The 25,170-nt window shown below is 43.5% G+C and overlaps 2 protein-coding genes across 3 annotated transcripts in view; one reads left to right on the forward strand and one right to left on the reverse strand.

The window, feature by feature from the left end:
- The window catches only part of gabrb3 (gamma-aminobutyric acid type A receptor subunit beta3), a 589,510-nt gene that overhangs the window by 557,150 nt on the left and 7,190 nt on the right, over positions 1 to 25,170 (reverse strand). The gene's annotated exons all lie outside the window — the stretch shown is intronic.
- Positions 1 to 25,170, forward strand: part of gabra5 (gamma-aminobutyric acid type A receptor subunit alpha5) — an 84,135-nt gene that overhangs the window by 28,047 nt on the left and 30,918 nt on the right. For both annotated transcript variants that reach the window (XM_085999548.1, XM_085999549.1), the window contains one exon: positions 16,953 to 17,035. In XM_085999548.1, coding sequence (XP_085855674.1) covers positions 16,953 to 17,035 — 83 coding nt within the window. The remainder of the gene's footprint in view (positions 1 to 16,952; positions 17,036 to 25,170) is intronic.

The raw sequence follows: 25,170 nt of genomic DNA on the forward strand, positions 1-25,170 counted from the left end.
TTTCCTCTCTGTACTTTCAGTGTAAAGTTCCTCTCTGTACTTTCAGTGTAAAGTTCCACTTTATAGTTTCAGTGTAAATTTCCACTCAGTACTTTCAGTGTAAAGTTCCATCCTGTACAGTCAATGTGAAGTTCCACTCTGTACTTTTAATATAAATTCAGGCAAATTAGGGAATCTCAGCCCCGCCAGAGTCAGCACTTCCACAGAAACTTTAGGATATTTGGAACCATAACTTATGTATTCTCTATACATTTTAGAATGCTTCAGTTCTCACAGAAAATTGTACTTTGGTCATTATTTCATGAAGAACGGGACATTTGGAAATAGTGATACCAAGAATAGAGTTTTGGTTTTTGTGTTATTTAGTTTAGGTGATACTGGGGAACAAGGATGTTTTTAACATGTAGAAGACTAACTGATTGGGGAAAGCTTGCATGGAATCCAAAATCAATATACATTTCAGCTGGACGATATTTGGATAACCTGCTGACAGTCAATGTCAAGGCTCACACATGAATAGCAGCCAATGACACTCCATATTCAGGTATTCTCCAGTGTTATCCAGTAACATCAGAATACACTGGGAAGTGGAGGAGTGAGTTCAGGGTTAAAAAATCATCAGAGGAAGGTAGAAAAAAAATATTCCAATCCATTCTCTCTTAATCATACAAGAGTGACTGCAAAAGCGTAATTAATTGTGGTTTGTGGTTTCAACAACATAATGTGGCGCTATATAAATGAGTTGTTATATAAATGCCAATATTTCTTTTTTATGTGAATGTAAACATTGAAATCTTCCTCCTGAGGTTCCTTTACATGGACTACCCAATTAATCTTGGAACTACACTGCAAATTAAGGCTGATGTCAATATTAGTGAGTGTCCCTTTCTGAGAGTTCAGAGCACAAATCAGCTGGGCTCCGAAATTTCAGGGGCTTGGATCCTGACCCTTAACGCTGGGATGGCACTTGCCGGTACTGACTCCTCACCGGAGTATGCGGGGTCAGGGGGGAAGGCATTGGATTTACCGGAGACCACTGGACACCTACTTTGCCTCGCAAGCTGGAAAATGCAGTGTGACTTGCCCATTCTGAAGTGCACCACACCCCTTCCCCCCAAAACCCAACAACATTTTATAAAGAGGCCACAGTTAACTGAAAAATGTTTTAATTCTCCTTCAATATTCGGGGGTCTAGGATCAGCCAAGCTCAAGTCATGCAAGGCTGACAGGAGAATTGCCCTATTGCTCAATAAACAGTTACCTTACGTCAGACTTGAGATGACTGCAGTTCTCTGAAAATGTCACTAGGTGGCGGAATGCATCAATATATAGCAACAATGCACTGTACTAAAAACCGTCATTGGCTCATAATTTGCTGCCAAAGTAACAGTGAGGCTAATAGTGCTCACCCTTATGCGCAAATGCCACAGCAACTTCAGGCAAGGGCAGATGTGCAGTTAAACGCAAAAATCCATAAGTTGCTGTCCGAGTTGCGCCACTCCACCGTTAGCTTCACGAAAAGGTCATCTTGCTGTCTGCCTCACCATTGAAACACATTGAACTGCTTGAAGTTGCTGCATTTGCACGGTAGATAAAAACTAAAGTCGCCACAGACAGTTAAGCCAAGTCTAAGTCCCCTTTTAACAATGTGATAAGTGTTAATTACTGCCATGCAACCTCTCTGGCACTGACCATTAACTATTACAAACGTGGAGTCTCATTTCTTAACATTTTAATTGTTGTTGGAGATTTTAAAAATGTCAAATTTAAAATATATATTTTTTTCCTTTTCCTTTCTGTCTCTCTTTTCTCTCTCTCTTAATCCAATCTTTCTTTCCCTCTCTTTATTTCTCTTTCTGTACCTGATTTGACATTGAATTCACCCACTCTAATTTACACTGCCTTCCCAGTCCTTGGTTAAGGAGATACAGAGTTTCTTGTCCTCTTCACTCAGCTCTCAGATGCCCAGATTCCCTCGCTGCAATGTTATCAGCTCGCGCTTTCAACAACTTTTCATGTAAAAAATTAAAAAACCTGAATGTGCAAGCGTAAGTTTAACTAACGGCAGATGCCGTTAGATTCACCCCTAAAGCAAATTATGGCCCTAAATAATTAATACATAGAAGCACATTAACCTTACTTTCATAAAATATATGAAAAAAGGATTTTCTGTACATATCAGTTGAATAATATAAGTTAGAATGTGAGAAACATGCAGAAAAAACATGTAGCGTTTATATTATTTTAAAAATAAAATGAAAACTTGTGATCTAATTTTATCGTGCTGGAGAAATGCGTGAGAAGTACACATGCGTGTACCGAGTTCCATGCTTTTCTCTTTCAGTGAAATAAACCTTACTCTTTCGAACCTGTCTCCATAACTAAAATCCTCCATTCTTGTAAGGAAGGAGCTTCAAGGCATGCTAGAGGGGTTTCTAAAAAGAACTTGGAGGATTGCTATGTGAGCAATTAGATCAAACCCATTCAAATCACAGGTAAGATCATGTAGTAAGAAGTCAGTGGCAGGCTAGAGTCTACGTGACTCAGAAGGATAATGACCACATTCGAAGACCTGCATTAAAACATTTAGATATATCAAGGAATCATAAGAACATAAGAAATAGGAGCTGGAGTCAGCCATTTGGCCCTTCGAGCCTGCTCCGCCATTCAATAAGATCATGGCTGATCTTCTACTTCAACTCCACCTTCCCGCACTACCCCCATATCCCTTAATTCCCTTTGTTCCCAAGAGTTTATCGACCTCTGTCTTGAATATACTCAACGACTGAGCCTCCACAGCTCTTGGGCATAGAGAATTCCAAAGATTTACCACCCTTTGAGTGAAGAAATTTCTCCTCATCTCAGTCCTAAATGGTCGACCCCTTATTCTGAGACTGTGACTCTGTGTTCTAGATTCTCTAGCCAGGGGAAACATTTCCCCAACATTAACCCTGTCAAGCCCCTTAAGAATTTTATATGTTTCCATTAGATCACCTCTCATTCTTCTAAATTCTAAGGAATATAGACCTAGCCTACATAATCACTCCTCATAGGACAATCCCCTCATCCCAGGAACCAGTCTAGTGAACCTTCGTTGCACTCCCTCTAAGCCAAGTATATATTTCCTTAGGTAAGGAGACCAGAACTGTACACAGTACTCCAGGTGTGGCCTCACTAATGCCCTGTATAATTGTAGTAAGACTTCTTTACTCTTATACTCTAATCCCTTTGTAACAAAAGCTAACATACCATTTGCTTTCCTAATTGCTTGCTGTACCTGCATGTTAACTTTCTGTGATTCATGTACAAGGACACCCAGGTCCCTCTGAATGCAAACATTTCCCAGTCTCTCACCACTCAAAAGATATTCTGGTTTTTTTTGTTTTTCCTACCAAAGTGGATAACTTCACACTTCCCCACATTGTATTCCATTTGCCATGTTCTTACCCACTCAGTCAACCTGTCTGTATCTCTCTACAGCCTCTTTGTGTCCTCCTCACTTACTTTCCAACCTAACTTTGTATCATCAGCAAACTTGGATACATTGCATTCAGTCCCTTCATTTAAGTCATTAATATAGATTGTAGCTTGAGGCCCAAGCACTGATCCTTGCAATACCCTGCCAGTTACAGCCTGCCAACATGAAAAAGTCCCGTTTATTCCTACTCTGTTTTTTATCCATTAACCAATCCTCAATCCATGCTAATATATTACCCCCAATTCCATGAGTCCTAATTTTGTGTAATGACCTCTTGAGTGGCATCTTATCAAATGCTTTTTGAAAATCCAAATATACTACATCCACTGGTTTCCCCTTATCCATCCTACTAGTTACATCTTCACAAAACTCTAACAGATTTATCAAACACAATTTCCCTTTCATAAAACCATGTTGACTCTGCCTAATCATATTATGATTTTCTAAGTGCCCTGTTACCACGTCCATAATAATAGATTCTAGTATTTTGCCTACTACTGATGCCAGGCTAACTGGTCTATAGTTCCCCGTTTTCTCTTCCTCCTTTCTTAAATAGCGGGGTTATGTTTGCTACCTTCCAATCCTTGGAGACTGTTCTAGAATCTAGGGAATTCTGGAAGATTAATACCAGTGCATCCACTATCTCTGCAGCTCCTTCTTTTAAAACCCTAGGATGCAGGTCATCAGGTCCAGGGCATTTGTTGCCACTTAGTCCCATTAATTTCTCCAGTACTATGTCTTCACTTATACTGATTTCTTTAAGTTCCTCATTCTCTCTAGACCCTTGGTTCCCCATTATTTCCAGAATGTTTTTGTGTCTTTTACCGTGAAGACAGATACAAAGAATTTGTTTAATGTCTGTCATTTCCTTATTGCCCATTATAATTTCGCCTGTCTCTGCCTCTAATGGGCCCATGTTTACTTTCACTAATCTCTTCCTATTTACATACCTATAGAAATGTTTACAATCTGTTTTTATGTCTCTTGCTAATTTACTCTCTCATTCTTTTTTTCTCTTTCCTTATCAATTTCTTGGTCCTTTGCTGAATTCTAATTTCCTCCCAATCCTCAGGCTTACTACTCTTTTCGGCAACATTATAAGCCTCTTCCTTTGATCTAATACTATCTTTAACTTCTCTTGTTAGCCACGGTTGGACCACTTTTCCTGTGGGGTTTTTGTGCCTTAAAGGAATGTATATTTGTTGTAAATTATGTATTAATTCTTTAATGTTAGCCATTTCTTCTCTACCATCATACCTTTTAACGTAGTTTCCCAATCTACCTTAGCCAATTCGCCCCTCATACCTACGTACAGGAAACTCTCTTTTAACCGGCACCTAAATATCCGGAAATCTCTCTTAACTGGCAAAATTCAGGAGTAGGTTTAGGTAAGTTTTACTATATATTAGTGGCTGTGTGACCGGGGTTCCTAGATCTGTTGCCATGCAACAGGGACTCCTGGATCTGTGGCCATGTAACCGGGACTCCTGCACAAGTGCCGTGTAACCGGGGCTCCTGCACCTGTGGCTGTGTACGGGACTCTCGTACCTTGGTAAGTATACCTCTCTGTAATCCAGACATTTTGATCAACCAGCACCACGCCGGTCCCGTCGGTGCCGGATAAAAAAGAGTTTCCTGTAGTTTGCTTTGTTTAGATTGAAGACCCTAGTTTCAGATTTAACTAAATCACTTTCAAACTCAATATAAAATTCTATCATATTATGGTCACTCTTCCCTAAAGGCCCCTTTACTACAGGATTATTAATTAACCCTTTCTCATTGCACAATACTAGATCTAAAATAGCCTGTTCCCTTGTTGGTTCCTCAGCATACTGATCTAGAAAACTATCTTGTATACATTCCATGAATTCGCCCTCCACACTGTTACTGCAAATTTGGTTTGCCCAGTCTATATGTAGATTAAAATCCACCATGATCACTGTTACATGCGCCTCTAATTTCCTGATTTATACTCTGCCCTACATTACAACTATTTTTGGGGGGCCTATAAACAACTCCCACCAATGTTTTCTGCCCCTTGCTGTTTCTTAGCTCCACCCAAACTGATTCTAAGCTCCACCCAAACTGATTCTACTTCTTGATTTTCAGAGCTAAGATCCTTTCTCTCTACTATCTTTATCCCGTCCTTTATTATCAGGGCTACCCCTCCTCCTTTTCCATTTTGCCTATCTCTTCTAAAAGTTAAGTATCCTAGAATATTTAGTTCCCAATCTTGGTCACTTTGCAACCACGTCTCCATAATGGCTATTAGATCAAACCTATTCATTTCTATCTGTGCTATTAATTCATCTATGGTGTTGCGAATGCTTTGCACATTCAGATATACTGCATTCAGCTTTGACTTTTTTCTATTTTTCCCTGATGTCACCTTTGTCACTGATGCCCTTTGTTAATAGTCTCACAATCAGGTAAATAACCCTCAATATGGAGATTGCAAGATCCTTAGTTAAGTGTGGGAGATGGAGAAAGTGGCAACACTTTTGGATGCCTAAACTGTCTTGAATGGTTGTTTAAATATGGGAATACACCACTGCATCACTCCATATGAAATATTCAGCAACATCCTAAAATATTGTCAACTTTTCATGGAATACAAGGGGGAAATGTGTACATTTTTCTGTTCATCAAATTGAACAGTTAATGATTATGAAGAGAATTGATAAAACTGATCCAGGCAAATTGCCCGCTATGGTACAGGCTTCAAATATCAGGAGACATGAAAGGGGAATTTGGTGTAAGAAGGGAGGTCAGGGGGAACTCTTTTCATCTGAAGGGTAATAGAGTTCTGGAATGCTAGTATTGAAATGGCAGTACCGTGTAAATGGCTGAAGGGACAACTGGAGAGAGAAGGGATTGAGGAAAGTGATGGGTTGGTGGTCTATGAAAAAAGAACAAGACTATTTGGGTCTTTTCCTGTTCCCGGTCATTTTTTATGTTCTTATACAGGAAACTTTTTTTTATCCGGCACGGACGGGACTGACGTGGTGCCGGTTCATCAAAAATTCCGGATAACCGAACGCTATAGTAAAAGATACGGAGCTGAGAGCTCCGTATAAAGCAACAAACCCTGTTGCTTACAGCTTCAAAACAATGGCCTCAAGTTGCAAGCGTCTCTGTAGCTTAGCAACAGCTGCAGCCACACCCTTGCACAACAACACATGGAGGAAGGGAAGTAATAAAAGTTACCTGAACCTACTCCTGAATTTTGCCGGTTAACCGAGATTTCCGGTTATTTAGGTGCCGGTTAATTGAAAGTTTCCTGTAGTAATACGTTACAACACTTTTCAAGACACTGATACATTTAACGATAGCAAAATACTGCGGATGTTGGAAATCCGAAATAACAACAGAAAATGCTGGAAAAACTCAGCAGGTCAGGCAACATCCGTGGACAGAAATTTGAGTTGACGTTTCGGGTCGAACCCTTCTTCAAAACTGGAAAGAAAAGATAGATCGGAGGCAGGGCTGCGATCGGACAAAAGAATAAAAGAAACAAAAGAAGTAAAAAAGAGACAATAAAAGGTGTTAGAAGCTAGACGAGATGGTAATAGGCTGAGATTGGGTGTAAAGTGTACTGGCAGGGCAAGGGATAGCTGCCAGGTGTGAGAGCGAAACAAAAGGAAAGGGGGGAGGAGGAAAGGAGTGGAAAAATTACAAGAAAAAATGAAATAGGGCACCTTCCCGTGCAAGCGGAGGAGATGTAACACCTGCCCCTATACCTCCCCCCTTCCCACTGTCCAGGGCCCCAAACACCCCTTCCAGGTGAAACAGCGATTTACTTGTACTTCTCGCAATCTAGTATACTGTATTCGCTGCTCACGATGCGGTCTCCTCTACATTGGGGAGACCAAACGCAGATTGGGTGACCGCTTTGCGGAACACCTCCATTCAGTCCGTAAGGGTGACCCCAAGCTTCCGGTCGCCTGTCATTTTAATTCAACGCTCCATTCCCACTCGGACCTCACCGTCCTTGGCCTCTTGTATTGTTCCACGGAAGCTCAACGTAAACTCGAGGAACAGCACCTCATCTTCCGATTAGGCACTCTGCAGCCTTCTGGACTCAATATCGAGTTCAACAATTTCAGATCATAACCTCGGCCCCTATTTCATTTTTTCTTGTAATTTTTCCACTCCTTTCCTCCTCCCCCCTTTCCTTTTGTTTCGCTCTCACACCTGGCAGCTATCCCTTCCCCTGCCAGTACACTTTACACCCAATCTCAGCCTATTACCATCTCGTCTAGCTTCTAACACCTTTTATTGTCTCTTTTTTACTTCTTTTGTTTCTTTTATTCTTTTGTCCGATCGCAGCCCTGCCTCCGATCTATCTTTTCTTTCCAGTTTTGAAGAAGGGTTCGACCCGAAACGTCAACTCAAATTTCTGTCCACGGATGTTGCCTGACCTGCTGAGTTTTTCCAGCATTTTCTGTTGTTATTTACTGATACATTTAACACTGTTGCCATTAGTACTGTTGTTAGACTTTTCAGCGTTACACAATTGCTACCTCATGTTCACGTACAGAGCAATGGATACCATAAGTGAATTATAAGCCACTGAACCACTGAAGAAGCAGTTAAATGACTTCAGAACTGTACCGGCATAGATGGGTAGTCTATACTATCCAACCTCGATGTTTTAGATAGGAACGTAAGGACATAGGAACAGGAGTAGGCCATTCAGCCCCTCGAGCCTGTTCCACTAATTAGATCATGGCTGATCTACCTTCACTTTATTGACCCGCCTTTGCTCCATATCCCTTTATACCCTTACCTAATAAAAATCTCGCACTCTCAGTCTGGAAAATTTCAGTTGACCCAGCACCCACAGCCGTTAAGGGGTGAGAACCCACTACCCTTTTGTGTGAAAAGTGCTTCCTGATTTCATTCCTGAATGGTCTAGCTCTAATGTTAAGATTATGCCCCCTTATTCCCCCACCAGAGGAAATAGTTTCTCTGCATCTACCCGATCGAATCCCTTTATCATTTTAAACGGCAACTAGATCGCCCCTCAAACTTCTAAACTCAAGGGAATACAGGACAGGTTTATGCAACCTGTCCTCATAATTTAACCCTTTAAGTCAGTTTCATACTACAACACTGTTCCTCCAGTGCCCCCAAAATCTGCTCCCCAGTCAGACTCTATGGGCAGAATTTTCATTGGGCCGTAGAGGCGGGATTGGAGGCATGTGGGGGGTTAAAATCCTGAAATCAGGGGGCACGAACCCATCCCGCCCCCAACCTGCCTCCATGCCAGTTTCAAAGGAGGCGGATACCCGACCTGTGCTGGGAGCTGCCTCCCCGAGGCGGGAAGGGGATTAGTGCCAATTAACTGCCCGTTAACAGGTAGTTAACAGGCAGTTTTTAGCCTAATCCCTATTTTTATTGCTGAAGTGTACGATTCCCGACGGCTCCAAACCATGCCAAGTTAGCAAGGCAGGCTGTCGGGCTGAAGGACTTGGAGGGTTCGAGATATCCAGTGTTCAGGTGAGTGATGGGTGTATGAGTGAAGAGGTAAGTGTGTTTGGTGTGTGTAAAGTGTTTAAATAAGTTTTACTTACCTTTACAGGCTTCCTTCCTTCAGGTCTCGGGAGTCCCTCATCTCACCGGCACAGAAAGCAGAATGGCTGCGAGCTGTCAAAAGTTGCAGCATTCAGCTTTCTGTTCTGGAGAGATCTCTAAATCAGCCTGAGAGGAAGGAATTAACTTAGTGTACAGATTGTCAGTGTTTGACAGCTTCAAAGAGCTGTCAAATGCTGATATTTCATCTGTCAAAAGCTCTTGACAGATGAAATGTCAATCTGTGACATCACCTGTTGCCGGGTGGTCCTTAATTGGCCTGCTGAGCCCGCTGGTCAATCAAGTGAAAATCGCGTGGGTTGGCCACAACTCGATGGAGGCGGGACTACAACCCCAAAAGTTGTAGTCCCGCCTCCTACACGTCTCCAGAATCAAAATCCAGCCCTATTTCTCCCTGCTTCTTGAGCCTGGAACATCCCTCAGTGGTAACAGACGCTAAGACCATATTTCCAGTTGGCCCCCTGATCCCAGACCCGGCCACAACAGGCACCAGCAGCTCGCCCAGAATATTTAGATGAGGCCCGAGGCCCAATTTCGAGCTGACCTCGGGCCTCTTGGTCCAGCCGTGACCCGGAAACGCGCCCTGTCTAATTTTTACCCCATATTTCTTTTCTTTTCTGACCATCAAGAAGGGGGTTGGAGTATAAAATCAGGGAAGTCCTGCTACAACTGTACAGGGCATTGGTGAGACCACACCTGGAGTACTGCGTACAGTTTTGGTCTCCTTATTTAAGGAAGGATATACTTGCTTTGGAGGCAGTTCAGAGAAAGTTCACAAGGTTGATTCCTGAGAAGAAAGGGTTGACTTATGAAGAAAGGTTGAGCAGGTTGGGACTATACTCATTGGAATTTAGAAGAATGAGAGGTGATCTTATTTAAATACATAAGATATTGAGGGGGTTCGACAGGGTAGATGCAGAGAGGATGTTTCCCCTCGTGGGTCACCCTTTTAGAACTGAGATGAGGAGGAATTTCTTCTCTCAGAGGGTCGTAACTCTGTGGAATTCTCTGCCCCAGAGAGCTGTGGAGGCTGGGTCATTAAATACATTTAAGGTGGAGATAGACAGATTTTTGCAAGATAAGGGAGTGAAGTGTTATGGGGAGCGGGCAGGAAAGTGGCTTTGAGCCCAAGATCAGCCATGATCTTATTGAATGGCGGAGCAGGCTCGAGAGGCCAAGTGGCCTATTCCTGCTCCTGTTTCTTATGTTCTTATGTTCATCACTGGTACTACTGATCACAGGTGTTATCTGTCTTTGGGCAGTTCATAACAGAAAAGCAGCAACTGTTAATAAATTTAAATAAGTGTCATCGTTTGCCTGACAAATTCATTTTCCCCAGTATGTTTTGAAAGTTTTATGGGGGAAAAAAACAAATAAATTCTCAGTTCCTCACAGGAAGAGGGCTGACACCCTCAACAACTGCTGATCAACAAATTATACGCTAGGAAATTTTGCAAAGTGCAAATACTCAAGATGCACAGCTTGCATGCTAGGAAATTCTACAAACTATACATGCTCCAAATCCACAGCTGTGGTTGGAAACTATTCTTAGGTAAAAAAAAAATATCCAGTCAAAGCCACTGTTTCTGAGGCTGGGTGAGGACATAAAGTTAAAACTTTTAATGAATGTTAAAAGACACACAAGAAAATTTCATGGGAAAATTCAACAATGTTTCAGTGTGATTTCCAGGGCCAGTCTCATTGGTACATTTTGCTGGTTCTCCAGGCATTAGCAATGTCTCTGCTTGGGACCTTACCCATTAGATGGTGGGAAATGCCATGCTGCCTCAGGATTATAAGGGTTCGCAGCATCTTTAAGGAGTAGGTATCATTGTTATAATTTCTGTACAAGAAAGAAGTTCCTAAAATCCAGAATGGCTGACAGGTCTGCACGAGGGCAGAAAGCCTTGAAGTTCTCCCATTGAGGGATTGGAAGTGAGGCAGGAGTAGGTACTCTTTGGCACTGCACACTACTGGGCCCCAGGGAGAGCTAGCTATCCATGGGGAATGGAAGAAGGTGACCAGATCAATGGCAGCAGAAAGCTTGGGAAGTTGCCTTCGTCAGGTGATGTGAATGAGAGCTGGATGAGTTGTTGCACACAGAGAAGGGTATGTAGATGATGACATCTTTATGGTGGGAAGGGGGAAGATATAAATGGGATTGTAAATGTAGTGGCCAGATGTGGAGGTCAAGACAAGGCCTCTTGCAAGAGTATGAAATGGGTGGCCTACTGCCTTTTTTTCAGGCACAGTGTGGCCTACCATAACCCCAAAATTGCAGGCAGGAAGTGCACCGACCGCCATATTGGGTAAGGACTAACAAGAGACATCCTGTACCCATGCCTGAAGCAGACGTTAGGCACTTTGCATATGCAAATAAAGGGCCTAATGTCTGCTTCAGGACCCTGCTCCAACATTGGTTTGCCCTGAGGCAGCCAGCGCCATTGTGGAAAACCAACCCTATTGAATGTCGGCCAACCTAGAAGATAAGTAACTTACGTGAATGCGGAGACAGGCAGAGCAGGAATACTCCACCCAACGCCATGTCAAAGGACCCGATCGCCATTCCTGACCACCTCCCCTCCATCACCGCTGCTCCTGACCCCCGATCCGACACCCCCAACCCCCAGCCCGACCCCCAACACTGCCAGCATCACTGCGGCCCAGTTTTTCTTCACCTCTCTTCTCCGGCGGGCTGCAGCGCTCTATTCCTATTGATCAGTTTTATCAATATCCCCTCATTCTGATCACGACTTCTCAGTGCGCTTTCTTGCAGACTAGTTATATTACACAGATGATTAATGTGAAGTGTTTTCAGTTTTGCCTCAACAGAGAATGGGATATTACATTTCAGTTGCGAAGATGTTCAAATTGAACTTAGGTAAGTGGTGTGAGATGCCCCACAGGGAGGTAGTTTCACATCGTTAGGGCTTCACACCAACTGCAATGTAAAGGCAATTGGTTCAAAGCCAAGTTTACAAAGTTCCTAGGTGGTCAATTGGACTGCCTGCAAACTTAAAATCTTCAGTCTGAGGCAGTTCACCCTTTACTCACATTGAAATGTAAGCAGCCTTTGGTTGCTGGTGATCAGAGCTCTATTTTCCCCGGTCAAAAAGGCAATGTGAAGTTGGCAGTTTACCTCAGATCCGCCAGCCTGCATCACTCTCAGCAGGCACCAGTCCCAAACTGAACCTGTACCTGGAGTAAAACGAAGGCCTTAGCCACAACACTCTTACTAAATTCTCTTGGCTCTGAAAGTTTTGCTGGAAAGACTTCTTGTAGTGTATGTAACCATTCCACCTTTAAGGGAACTATTTGTAACCGTTCCACCTTTAAGAGAACTATTTTAAGGGTTGCACTACTTTATCTTGGCTGCTGTATACTGTAATACCGGGGGTGACCACACCGGTATATAAGTGCTGTGTAACGATTTATTGGGCAGTTCCGCCGTGACCTTCGAATAGTAAAGTCCTGTTAAAGTTTACTCTTGTGGTCTGTGTATTAATTCTCAATATAACACACAGACTTAACAGTGGCGACGAGGTCGATCTTACCCTGCGGCAGAGATACATCCAAGGCAGTTTAACGGGCGTCGAGAAGAGGCATCCGCCCTCGTCATTCTGCTGAGAGAAGACTCGAGTCTGCAGAGCAAAGGAAGAAGGAAGAATTCTGACACGAAGACTTCCAGCAGCAACAGGCAGTGATCGTCCCTTCTATCACGGTGGTGGGTGAGCCGATCAGCGACGAAAAGCAAGTCGGCCATGTTGACTGTGAGTAGGGGAGAAAATAAAAAATAAAAAACGGAGGATATAAGGGCGGAGAACTCGACCACGGCCGGGGGAAAGGAGCCGGACAGAAGTCGGGGCCAGAGGCGCTGAGACTGGGGCAGCGTAGGGCACGGAAGTCGCGGTGAAGGCAAACGCAGCCGGTGTGAGAGACCGGGCTACAAGCGGGAACGCAGCCGGTGTGAGAGACCGGGCTACAAGCGGGCTGGGAGACGCAACAGCGTCGAGAGACAGCTCGACCGCGACCGGTGAAAAAGGCCGGGCAGCTACCGAGGCCGCGAGGCGCAGCGACCGGGATCGTAAGGCGCGGGAGAAAAAAAAAAAAAAACCGCGGAGAACTCAGCCGCAGCTGGGGGGGAAAGGACCGGACTGCAAGAGGGGCTGGGAGGCACGATTGAAAACCGCTGAGGGAGAGACAGAGCCCGAGCGACCGAGACCGAGCGAGGGAGACCGAGACCGAGCGAGGGAGACCGAGACCGAGCGAGGGAGACCGAGACCGAGCGAGGGAGGGAGACCGAGCGAGGGAGACCGAGCGAGGGAGAACGAGACCGAGCGAGGGAGACCGAGCGAGGGAGACCGAGACCGAGCGAGGGAGAACGAGCGAGGGAGACCGAGACCGAGCGAGCGGGAGTGACAAGAGACAGCCAGCGGGTGAGAAAGGTGGACAGCTCCCCCCCTCTGTGGAGCCTCGCTGCCCAAACTGAAGCCGGCGCGCAGGCTGCGAACCCCGAAAGCCAGCGGTCGTCGCCCGAGGGCAAAGCTTTACCCCTCCCGCCCGAGGAAGAAACGCGGGAAGCCGCCATTTAGGCGGGGAGGAAGACAAGCGTGGGAAACCGCCATTTTGAAAGTAGGCGGGGAAGAAGACAAGCGTGGGAAACCGCCATTTTGAAAAAAAAAGTTAAAGAAAAATTTCTTTTTGTTTTCTCAAGAAGAGTGCGAGGATGCCTAAGCGTGGTAACATCAACGATTTCGATCCCGATGTGGAAGATTGGGCCACGTATGTAGAACGCATAGAGATATATTGTAAGGCAAATAAAATATCAAATGAAGATAAAGCATTAACCTTACTAAACTCAATGGGTGCGAAGACATACGGGCTATTGAAGCATCTTCTATCACCAGCTAAACCGGCGGATCAGACTTTCGCTAATATTGTTGCTGTCCTGAAGGATCATTTGAACCCCACACCGCTGATGTTAGCGGAACGATTCAAATTTTATGCGAGAACGCAACTGAAAGAGAAAAAGCTGGATGAAGCTGAACACGAGAGATGTCTGGATTTGGAACAAAAGCTGGCTAACGTCCAGCTGGGCATGGAGGAAATAGAAGACCCTCTCGCTGGCCTAGCTCAGGACGACACCGAATATTACCACGACCTGTTCTGCCCAGCTTGTGGGGAAATCTTCCAAAGTGCAAAAACCATGAAGAATCACGAAAAGTCTAAGAAACACCGGGAGATGGTGGCGCTACTACGGCAACAACTGGAGGAAGAGGAGGAGGAACTGTGCATGCAGCTGGGAGTGGAGCCGGGAGAGGAAGCCCAGAGAGTCTCCAAGAAACAGAAAAGAAAAAAACGAAGCAGAAGATGATGACTCATCTGAACCATTATCACCCTTACCAGGTCACGCACGTGGTTCCTCCGAACTGAGCCAAATCAGTCTGGAAGCAGAAAAACTTCCCAAGGTACTCGAGCCTTTAGAAGTCAGCAATGCTGGTTCTGAAGTTACGAAAGTTCAAGCTGTTAAGTCCAGTGAAGGACCATTAGATGAGTCACCCCAGCAACAAGAACCTACTACACCATCGAAAACTACTACACCACCGAGGCGTTATCCGGACCGAGTCAGGAAGCGCAGGAGGCGCCACCGCAGAGACTGAATCTGTGAACTGTTTTTACATGAAGTTGTGTATATATGTTATGATGTTATGTTTAATGGGGAATATATACGGTTAAGCTAAAAAGGGAGGATTGTAGTGTATGTAACCGTTCCACCTTTAAGGGAACTATTTGTAACCGTTCCACCTTTAAGAGAACTATTTTAAGGGTTGCACTACTTTATCTTGGCTGCTGTATACTGTAATACCGGGGGTGACCACACCGGTATATAAGTGCTGTGTAATGATTTATTGGGCAGTTCCGCCCTGACCTTCGAATAGTAAAGTCCTGTTAAAGTTTACTCTTGTGGTCTGTGTATTAATTCTCAATATAACACACAGACTTAACACTTCTATTTATATATATATATATATATATAAGGAAGACTTGTATTTATATACCACCTTTCATGATCTCAGGACATCCCAAAGCACTCTAAAGTTACTGAAGTACTTTGTGAAGTGTGGCCACTATTGTTCTGGACAAAGTGAAACAGCTTCTCATGGTCTACATTATCTAGTCCCTTTAGAATTCTAAAAAGAGCAATCATATATTACATCTACTCTATTATCCTTGTCTACTCTTTCTGTTACTTCTTCAAAGAATTCAGTAAGGTTGGAAGCCAATTTGTGCACAGCAAGCTCCCACAAACAGTGTGGGACAGTGATAATGACCAGATCATCTGGAGCACTATGGCTGGAAGAAACTGCAGTTTACGTTATACAGTGTCACATTATATAATGGTTAGACAGTTACTACAATGATTGGCAACATTTGGGGGTAGGCTTTCAACTTGCCTCCTGGGCATAAAACTGGCATTGCTGATCGTTTCAATATAAATGTAAATCGGGCAGTTTATTTAATAGGCACCAATCTACAGCGCCAGTGTTACTCCGGAGGGCAAGTTGAAAATCTATTCCGTGGTTTAAAAAAATCTCAAAACAGGATTGAATCTCGACACAGTGATTGGGACAAAAATGAAGCATTTTTGTCTAACATTTAGCTTGTTATGGGTTTCTCTAATTCCAACAAGGTACACAAAGGGTTAAAAATTAGCATCACTCAAGGCAAAAGGTTCCAGCTCATTTCGTACTATTGTTACCGTATTAATGATTGTCGACGGGCATATGTTCGAGGGAGGGGGCGGGGTGGGGATGGGAGGGTAGTGGCGCAAAGGCATTCAGTTCAAATACAAACGTTCTGAGAGTAATTGTAACCTAACGCGTCCAAGTGACAAATTTTCGGGATCGAGTCCACTGCCCCTTTTCCACCCTGTCCGATTTTTCTCCCCATTGAAGTCAATAGAGAGTAAAATCGAGTGGCGTGTAATACATGCTACACTTACCACATGTTATGACTCAAATTACTCAATCCCAAAATGTTATTTTCTGAAAAAAGTCTTCCCAATTTGCATGTGAATGAATCAATACTAACTGCATCTACTGTCTCCCTAGGGCGCCTAGTCCATAGATTGACCACTCGCTCACTGATATATTGTTTCCACAGACTAGTTTGGGTTTTGCCCACCTTCAAGCGCAAGCCTTGTCCTCTGGCTCTATTGTTCGGGACAAGGTAAACTAGCTTGTCATGGTCTACATTACCTAGTCCCTTTTAAATCCTAAAAAGAGCAATCATATATTGACTGTTCCCATTGGCGGAAGGGTCGAGAACCAGAGGGCACAGATTTAAGGTGATTGGCAGAAGAACCAAAGGCGACATGAGGAAAAACTTTTTTACGCAGCGAGTGGTTAGGATCAGGAATGCACTGCCTGAAAGGGTGGTGGAGGCAGACTCAATCATGGCTTTCAAAAGAGAATTGGATAAGTACCTGAGGGAAAAAAAATTGCAAGGCTACGGGGAAAGGGCGGGGGAGTGGGACTAGCTGAAGTGCTCTTGCAGAGAGCTGGCATAGGCTTTTTGCTCAGTTCCCCAACGCATTTTAAAACCTCATTTATCATTCATCACAGCCTTAATAACCCACAAAACTTTGATGGTACTCCCATATATTAATTTGTAATTATTGTATTAACCATATTAGTTTATATTAGGTAGTGGTTTGAAGGTCATCTGATCGGCAAGAGCTGAATCCCAATATATGCTGCAGATGAATGATTCAGCGAGTTGCCGATAGTACATTTTTAACCACTACCTTCATCAAGTAACTGCAAGAAATCTCTGGAATGACTGGAACATTATACGGGCTGTATGTTCTGTTTTACAGGTTAACCATTTCTGCTGAGTGTCCAATGCAACTAGAAGACTTCCCAATGGACGTTCATGCTTGCCCCCTTAAATTTGGAAGCTGTAAGTGTGTTTTGAAATTGTAATTAAAAACAAAACTGAATAAAATGATCTAGCATCAGGAGCAGAATGGCAATTGCTTTAAACCGTGGCTGTGTAGGGGGGGGGGCGCGGGGGACGATAGATTCATGACCCAATGTAGAGTGAGACCATCCTCCCGTGTACGATTCATCCCATTAGTTTTCATTTTCATTTATCACCAACAGAGTGACTCATCCAGGGAGGGGCAAGGACCTCATATGTATCCAGTTTAAATGTAAGTTGCCTTGGTGAATGTTCATTGCTATATTTATGTTGGAACTTTATTTTAAATTGAGAAGCCTAGCTCAAGGGCCCAAGGTCCTTGGTACAAGACAGCATGAATGTTGGATAGATGATGAGATAAGTCAAGAAATAAAGAACTTGTTTTTAAGTAGCACCTTATGACATACCAAAATGCTTCACATCCAACAAATTACTTTTTGAAGGGCAATCATCGTGGGTAAATGTAGCAGGCAACAGCAAGGTATCACAAAGAAAGAAGGAACACGCATTTATTTTGCACCTTTGAGGTCCTCATTATGAAGTGCCTCACAACCAATAAATTACCTTTGAAGTATGGTCAGTATTGTTTTATAGGCAAACACAACAGCAAATTTATGGCCAATAAGATCCCATAAACATCAATGAGATAAATGACAAGTTAATGTGTCTTGGTGGTGTCGGTTGAGGGATGACTATTGACCAAGACTCCAGGAGAACTCCCTACCCTTCTTTAAAAAGTGCCGATTTTAACCCCCCGTGCCCAACAAGAACAGGGCACGGGAAACCTCTCTTGCTCCAGGCTTCTCCCTACTCCCCCAATCTTGATCCCTGCCACATTTGTCTTCACTGCCCCTGGAGGAGATAAACAGGCCAGGATTGCTGCTCCTAATTGCTACCCAGTGATCCCCTGCTAGAAAGTGAACACTGGCTGAGATCAGGATCAGGTTAGTTCATAATTCCTTCCACAGTCGAATAGCTGACTGCCTCTCATTGCTGCAGCTCACATATAAAAAGGGGGTCAGTTTGCTGAGGGATTGGAGAGCTGCCAGTGCCGCGGACCTGTACTGCAGCTGGACGCAGCAGCCTAGATTTTTCAGGACAAATACAGTTTAGTCACAGATACAGTTTAGTCACAGATCACCAGAAACGAGTGCATTCTCCTGCTTGCATACAATCGCCCTTAGTCAGCCAGCATAATTATTAATAACTCCAGGTGCAGTTCTGGACATTTCAGGGTCAAGTAGGAACTAAAAATGGAAAGTGCCGCTGTGTAAAATTGAGACCAGCCCGCCCTCACTTCAGTTTAGCATTTCAATGACATCACCAATAATCTTCATGATAATTGGTCAAATTAACTGTCAGTCAAGAGGAGCCTTCACTCAATGAGCTGCAAAGCCTTCATATGAATGGCATAGTTATTTATTCCATTTTTGTTTTAATGCCGAAAGGAAGTCGGGTGAAAATTAATAATTCCTAGCAGTTAACCTCATGCGTGTATTTGAGATATTTAGACAATTATACAGAATTCCACATAAGGGTAAAAATCACACTCAATGCATTTTACAGAAATTCTGTATGTTAGTTTGCTGCCTTCTCTTTTCCCCCTTTTCTCATGTTTTTACTCTTTCATCTTACTGCACAATACTCCATCTACAAGCCTGGACCAGCAGGGGTGGGAGGAGGCTCATGTGGAGCATAAACGGCAGCATAGACCAGTTGGGCTGAATGGCCTGTTTCTGTGCTGTAGACTCGATGTAATGTGATGATGAATGAGGCTCAGTGCGTATGAATCCCAGTCTTGCCTGGGTTTCTAACCCACAACCTTTTGCAATAGTGAATACACTTCAAAAAGTACTCCATTAGCTATCGAGGGTTTGGGCCGTCCTGAAGTCATAAAAGGCCGTATATAAATTCAAGCGTTTTCTGCTTTCTTTTAATAAACGTTCTAGTAGAAGCCAAGAGTCCTAGCACAAAATTTCTTAAAGTTTGGGAGAACAATTTAATTATTATTTTAAACCAAAACAAGCAAGAAGACATGTTAATCTGATTATAATGGCTGCTCCCAGCATCCAGTTGAAGCAGTACAAGGTATGTTTTCAGGGATAACAACAGAAAATGCTGGAAAAACTCAGCAGGCCAGGCAGCATCTGTGGCGAGAGAAACGGAGTTAACGTTTCAGGTCGAAGACCTTTTGTCTGACAACCCAAAACCTGTCTTGGAACTTGGTTGCATCCCTGCCCCCCACGACCCAAAAACTAAGGGTACAGCACAAACAGAAGGTATAGGGAAGGTAAGGGAGGGATGTGGAGAGGGGTAGAAAGGCAGGTGGGGGTGAGGGACATGACATGGGAGAAGGGGTAGGATGCTACAGGGGATCAAAGGGCAAGCTGGCATACAGAGGTCAAAGGGGTCGTAGGCGATGACAGCGACAGTGCGATGCAAAGAATTAGAGCAAGTGGTGCCTTGCTCACTGATCACTCCCTAACTATAACACTCCCCCCTCACCCCCACCACACCGACCATGACCCAAAACTTCATAGAGCCCTGGTTCAATCCCTCCCACCACCCATGATCAAAGATGCACTTTGCAGCCCTGCCCTGAACTGCCACACCACAAACTATCTCACACCTCAGAGGGAAGAAGATAAAGGGACAAAGGCAAAAAATGACAGAGAAAGAAAGGAAAGAGCAAAAGAGAGAGAGAAAAACAGAAGATCAGACATAGAGAAGCACACTACTACAAAGAGAGAAAGAGTGAATGGGGTCGGCCATTTAGGACTGAGATGAGGAGAAATTTCTTCACTCAGAGGGTGGTGAATCTTTGGAATTCTCTACCCCAGTGGGCTGTGGAGGCTCAGTCGTTGAGTATATTCAGCACTGACATTGATAAGATTTTTGGACACTAAGGGAATCAAAGGCTATGGGGATCAGGCGGGAAAGTGAGGTTGAGATAGAAGATCATATGGCCCAGAAATTCGGGTCGGGGGCTTCCTGCGGGTGCAAGCCCCCGACCTGCACTTACCTAGCGCGCCGGCCGTTGAGCTGTGGGGCCCGCGTGGAATTCCGATCCTGGGCCTCCTCCAACTGCCGGCACGCAGTGCTTACGTATCCCAGGGGCGCATGGAGAGCCAATCGTAGCAGGGAATGCTTAATTCATAAGTTTGACAGGAAGAGCTGTCAAACCTGTAAATACTATAAGCCCCAAAACATAACTAAAACTTCAAATAATTTTTTTTTTTAATCACATTTTTAAAATAACTATAAATTACATTAAATAACTATTTTAAACAATAATTTAAAATTTTGAAAAAATTAATTACATTTTCTAATGGGGCTAAAAATAAACTTACCCTTCTTTAAAGTATTTAAAAATAATAAAGCTGTGGAAAAAATGTTTTAATTTTAATTAATTCATCACTTACCTTGTTAAAAGCAGGCCTTGCGCCTGCTTTTTAAAAGTGTAACTGCAGGAGACTTACCCTCCCGGAGAAACCTGCAAAAAAAACGTAAGTTCGATGCGCACGCGCTGCCTCTCCGGCGCACGCGTTCCACCTGTCAACCCCTTCTTTTAAGGGAACGGAAGTTCTGGTTTCCCGTGCATGCGCAGTGCATGTATGAAACCGGCACTTTTGTTGGGCCTACGCGTGAGTACCCAACGCGTACTCATGTGTGGGGACCCGAATTTCTGGGCCATTATCTTAGTGAATAGCAGAGCAGGCTTGAGGGGCCATATGGCCTACTCCTACTCCTATTTCTTATGTTCTTATTTTCTAGGATGATAGAGAGACAGAAGCAGCAGCAAAACAAAAATGGCACAGATAAGAGAGAGATGCTGTGCTCCAATTTACCCTGGGCAACGCCATGAGATACCTACTTGTAATATATTAAAAGTCATGTATTTAAGTGTCATTTCTTCAAGTGTCACATTTACTTCCTGTAATACTTGCCCTGTAACACTTTGTTGATGACACATTATTATTGTTATAAAACAGCATATCACAGAATCACAGAATCACAACAGTGCAGATAGAGGCCATTTCGGCCATTCGAGCCTGTACTGACACATATCCCACCCGATCCCCGTAACCCCTACACCAACACATATCCCACCCTATCCCTGTAACCCCACGTATTTAATCCCCCTAACACTAAGGGTCAATTTATCATAGCCAATCAACCTAACCCGCACATCTTTGGGCTGTGGGAGGAAACCGGAGCACCCGGAGGAAACCCACGCAAACACGGGGAGAATGTGCAAACTCCACACAGACAGTCGCCCGAGGCCGGATTTGAACCCGGGTCTCTGGCGCTGTGAGGCAACAGTGCTATCCTCTGAACCAACGTGAACAATGCTCGGGGAGGTCTGCTATATTATATAATACATTCTACGTTATATGGTATCACACTCCTGCCATTATACAACAGCGTGGGGTAGATTTTCAACTTGCTGTTCTGGGGTAAAACTGGTGTTGTGGATCAACCGCCCTTTATAGAAACTGCCCGATTTTCATTTCCATTGATCAATTTTGTGCCCGGGCGGCAAGTTGAAAATCTACCCCTGTATCTTCTAATTCATCATGAGCAACCGGGAGATCCTGTATAAGTTCAATCAAGGCGAGCAATCAGCACAGTGACATTTTGAGAACTGGTTTCCCAGGCTGACACTGTTGAAACATTCTAGTTTTCTAGGCTGACACTAGTGTCCTGGCCAATATTTATCCCTCAACCAACATCACTAAAAACAAATTATCTGGTCATTACCACATTGCTGTTTGTGGGAGCTTGCTGTGCATAAATTGGCTGCCATGTTTCTGACATCACAATAGTGATGATATTTCCAATAGTATTTCATTTGCTGTAAAACACTTTGGGACGTCCTGAGATCGTGAAAGGCGCTATATAAATGCAAGTCTTTCTATCTTTCTTAATATTTATCCATCAGCCAACATCACTAAAACAATTTTAATTGGTCATTTATCTCATTGCTGTTTGTGGGACCTTGCTGCGCACAAGTAGGCTGCTGTGTTTCCTACATTACAATAGTAACTATACTTCAAAAGTAATTAATTGGCTGTAAAATGCTTTGCAATGTCCTGAAGGACAGAAATGCAAGCTTTCTTCTTTCAATTACATAATAGCTGCTCCCATTATCAACATGAACCATTAGTCTCTGTAAGCTTGCCAATTAAACAGGAAAGAGAGTGGTTATTCCTACTTTGCAAATGAGCAGATCTCGACAATACTCTGATCAAGCTGCAGGAGGCAGCTAATAAAATCTGACAGACAATTCATGGATTGGCAATAATTACATTGTAAGATAATGCAAATAGGATTGTTGTGACGCACTGTGACTGGGTTTCAAGGCAGCAGAGTCAGTTCCATTCAAGATTATAAAAGGAATAACCCATGCCTGCAAGTGATTACAAGGCAGTAATCTCATCGATGGGTTCAGAAGGTGAACAGAAATTGAGTCATCTAAAGCATAAGATTAGTTGAACTTAAACTCCCTCCAGGGGATCTGGTATTTCCTGGAATGGATACCGTGAACTTCATAGGGTGTTTTTTCAGTATTAGGTCTATTTTTGCCAGAACTACCAACCTGTGCAATATGTGCTATTGATATGTGATGCCATACACACTGCAAGATTAATGATTGTAATGTGGTACCCCGCCACAGTAACATTATTACTGCAAGTATATTAAGAATAAAATCTGCAGTTAAACTCTGAAAACATGTGCATTCAGCATGATATACTACCACAGTAATTTAATTGAGATTCGACAAATTAAGTTTTTATTGTCTTGGTGGACTGAAAGTTTCAACAATTGTTTTAACGTTTGTTGCAAGCCAGATTAATAGTAAAACTCAGTAAAGTGTTCACAATGAACAGCCCCTGTGTCGGAGTGCACTGTGATATTTGAAAGCAGAAGCTTCCTCATGCTCCCCTCCCCTTATTATGTTTTCCTCTCCTCTCCTCTCCTGCAGGCACTGACTCGTGCTGGAGTACAGTTCCACAAACGCCCTCCAATAACACACCCGAGTAACCTTTGGTTATGTCTGAGCTTAGCCAGCGAAAGGCTTTTCAGCCATGGGGAGCTTTCCAGATTCTGTTGTCATGTGATGTCCACACAGGCGCACTTCCAACTGCATAACTCTGTCTTTTGGATGAGATGTTAAACCGAGGCATTACTCAATGTAAACATGCAAAAAAAATTGTTGAAATTCCACCTCATTCACTCTGTGGCAATAACTGCCTTTAAAGCTTCTTTTCCATATAGAAGCTAGTACAGGTTGAGCGTCCTGAATCCGGCAACCTCAGGACCAAGGCCGAGCCGGTTTTCGTGTTTTTCCAGACTTCGGAACGTGTTTCTGATGTCCGAAGTCCGGAAATATCGCAACCTGGGCTCGGGCGTTTCCAGACTTCGGACATCAGAAACACGTTCCGAGTCTGGAAATGCCTGGGCCGCTCCGCGTAGTGCTGACGCGTTTCTCCGCCCCCTCCCCTTCTGTTAAAGGGGAGGGATGCTGCGAGCTGTGCAGAGCATCCGATGGCCCACGCTAGACCACCCAGGGCGGCGTGGTGCCGTGGCCGCAGCCTGGCGGAAACACTTAGTGGAGCTGTGCCGATTAAGGAGGATAAAACACAACACTAAAGTTTTATTGCATCACTCGCATTTTTCATAGGATTTTTCAAAAAAAAGGCAACAAAAGTTAATGGCTTTTTAAAGTACAGGTTGAGCGTCCAAAATCCGGGGTTCCGGATTCCGGAACACGTAGCAGATTCCGGACGACCCTGCCACCAATCGGCCCGGGATCCGGATTCCGGAACATTGCAGATTCCGGAACTCTGGGTTTTGGGCGCTCAATCTGTAATTATGTAATAGCTGCTTTAAAGCACTTGGATACAGGCAGAAGATAAGTTACTGGAGAGGCTGCCTAGAGAGGGGGAAATGCTTATAAAGTGACCGATGGCATGACAAATGTGGAAAACTTAGTTTTAATTTCATAATTTCCAAACCACTCATTTGGCTGCACGTGACAAGCTCTTTGTTCCAAATCTCCTTATCCAAAAAGGTCACTTATCCAAATCGGCTGGACCTCCCAGCCTGCCCTAAGCATATAATTATTTCATGACACAATATACTGTCTAGCCCTTTTAATTCTGTTGCTTAATTTGAATAATCTGTTAATTCATTTATTTAGGCCAAAATGCTTTCAGTGCTGTTTTATTTATGTTCCTTAATTTGAATTACTGGATAATACATTTTTTTTCAAGCAATAATTGATTTTGAATTAACAGTAGACTGTATCTGCTTCAGTACTGAAATGATATTGTTTAATGCAGTACAACATTGGAATTAATATGCAATTGGTTATCTGAATTATTCACTTCACAGAACTGGAGTGTTTCCCACACTGCTTGGATGAATGGCATTTTTGCATTTGCAGACAATTATACGAACAACTATGAATAAGGAAAAAGACAGATCGCTGATAAGTTTTTTGTTTCTATATTCTCAATTTATTTTTTCCTTTTACCAGAATTCCCTCCCAACTGAAATCATCTTCGTCATTTCTGCAGGCCAGTTACACCACACTATTTTAAATGTGTTATTTTCAGAGTACAGCATTTTCAGAAGTGCCTTCTTTCAGATAAGACATTAAACTAAGTTCCTGTCTGCCTGTTCTGGGGGTTCACTTGAACATGAAAGATCCCCTGGACCTGCTCTGGGGACAGGGGTTCTCCCAGTGTCTCTGGCCAACATTTCTCCCTCAACCAGTCAGTGTCACTAGGAAAACAGATTCGCTGGTCATCCATCTCACTGTTGTTGTGAAGAATTGCTAGCATGCTTTCCGACATAACAGCAGTCACTTGCATTCAAATGGAATCCATTTTGATGGGCCTCGAGATGTTTCAACATGATAAGGTACGATTAAGCATTATTATTGATGTGAAGTGTTCTAACTTTGCATAAACACTAATTCTGTAATGCCGGCATGGGCTGGTTAGGCCGAATGGCCTGTTTCTGTGTCGTATATCGAATATCCTATGTAAATCAGATGAAGTCATCTGAATAATATTTTAGCAAACAGTGCGAGACCGTGTTGGTTT

This window comes from Somniosus microcephalus, chromosome 10 (genome assembly GCF_052327205.1).
Source record: "Somniosus microcephalus isolate GS21.2 chromosome 10, FLI_Smic_1.0, whole genome shotgun sequence".
Lineage (NCBI taxonomy): Eukaryota > Metazoa > Chordata > Chondrichthyes > Squaliformes > Somniosidae > Somniosus > Somniosus microcephalus.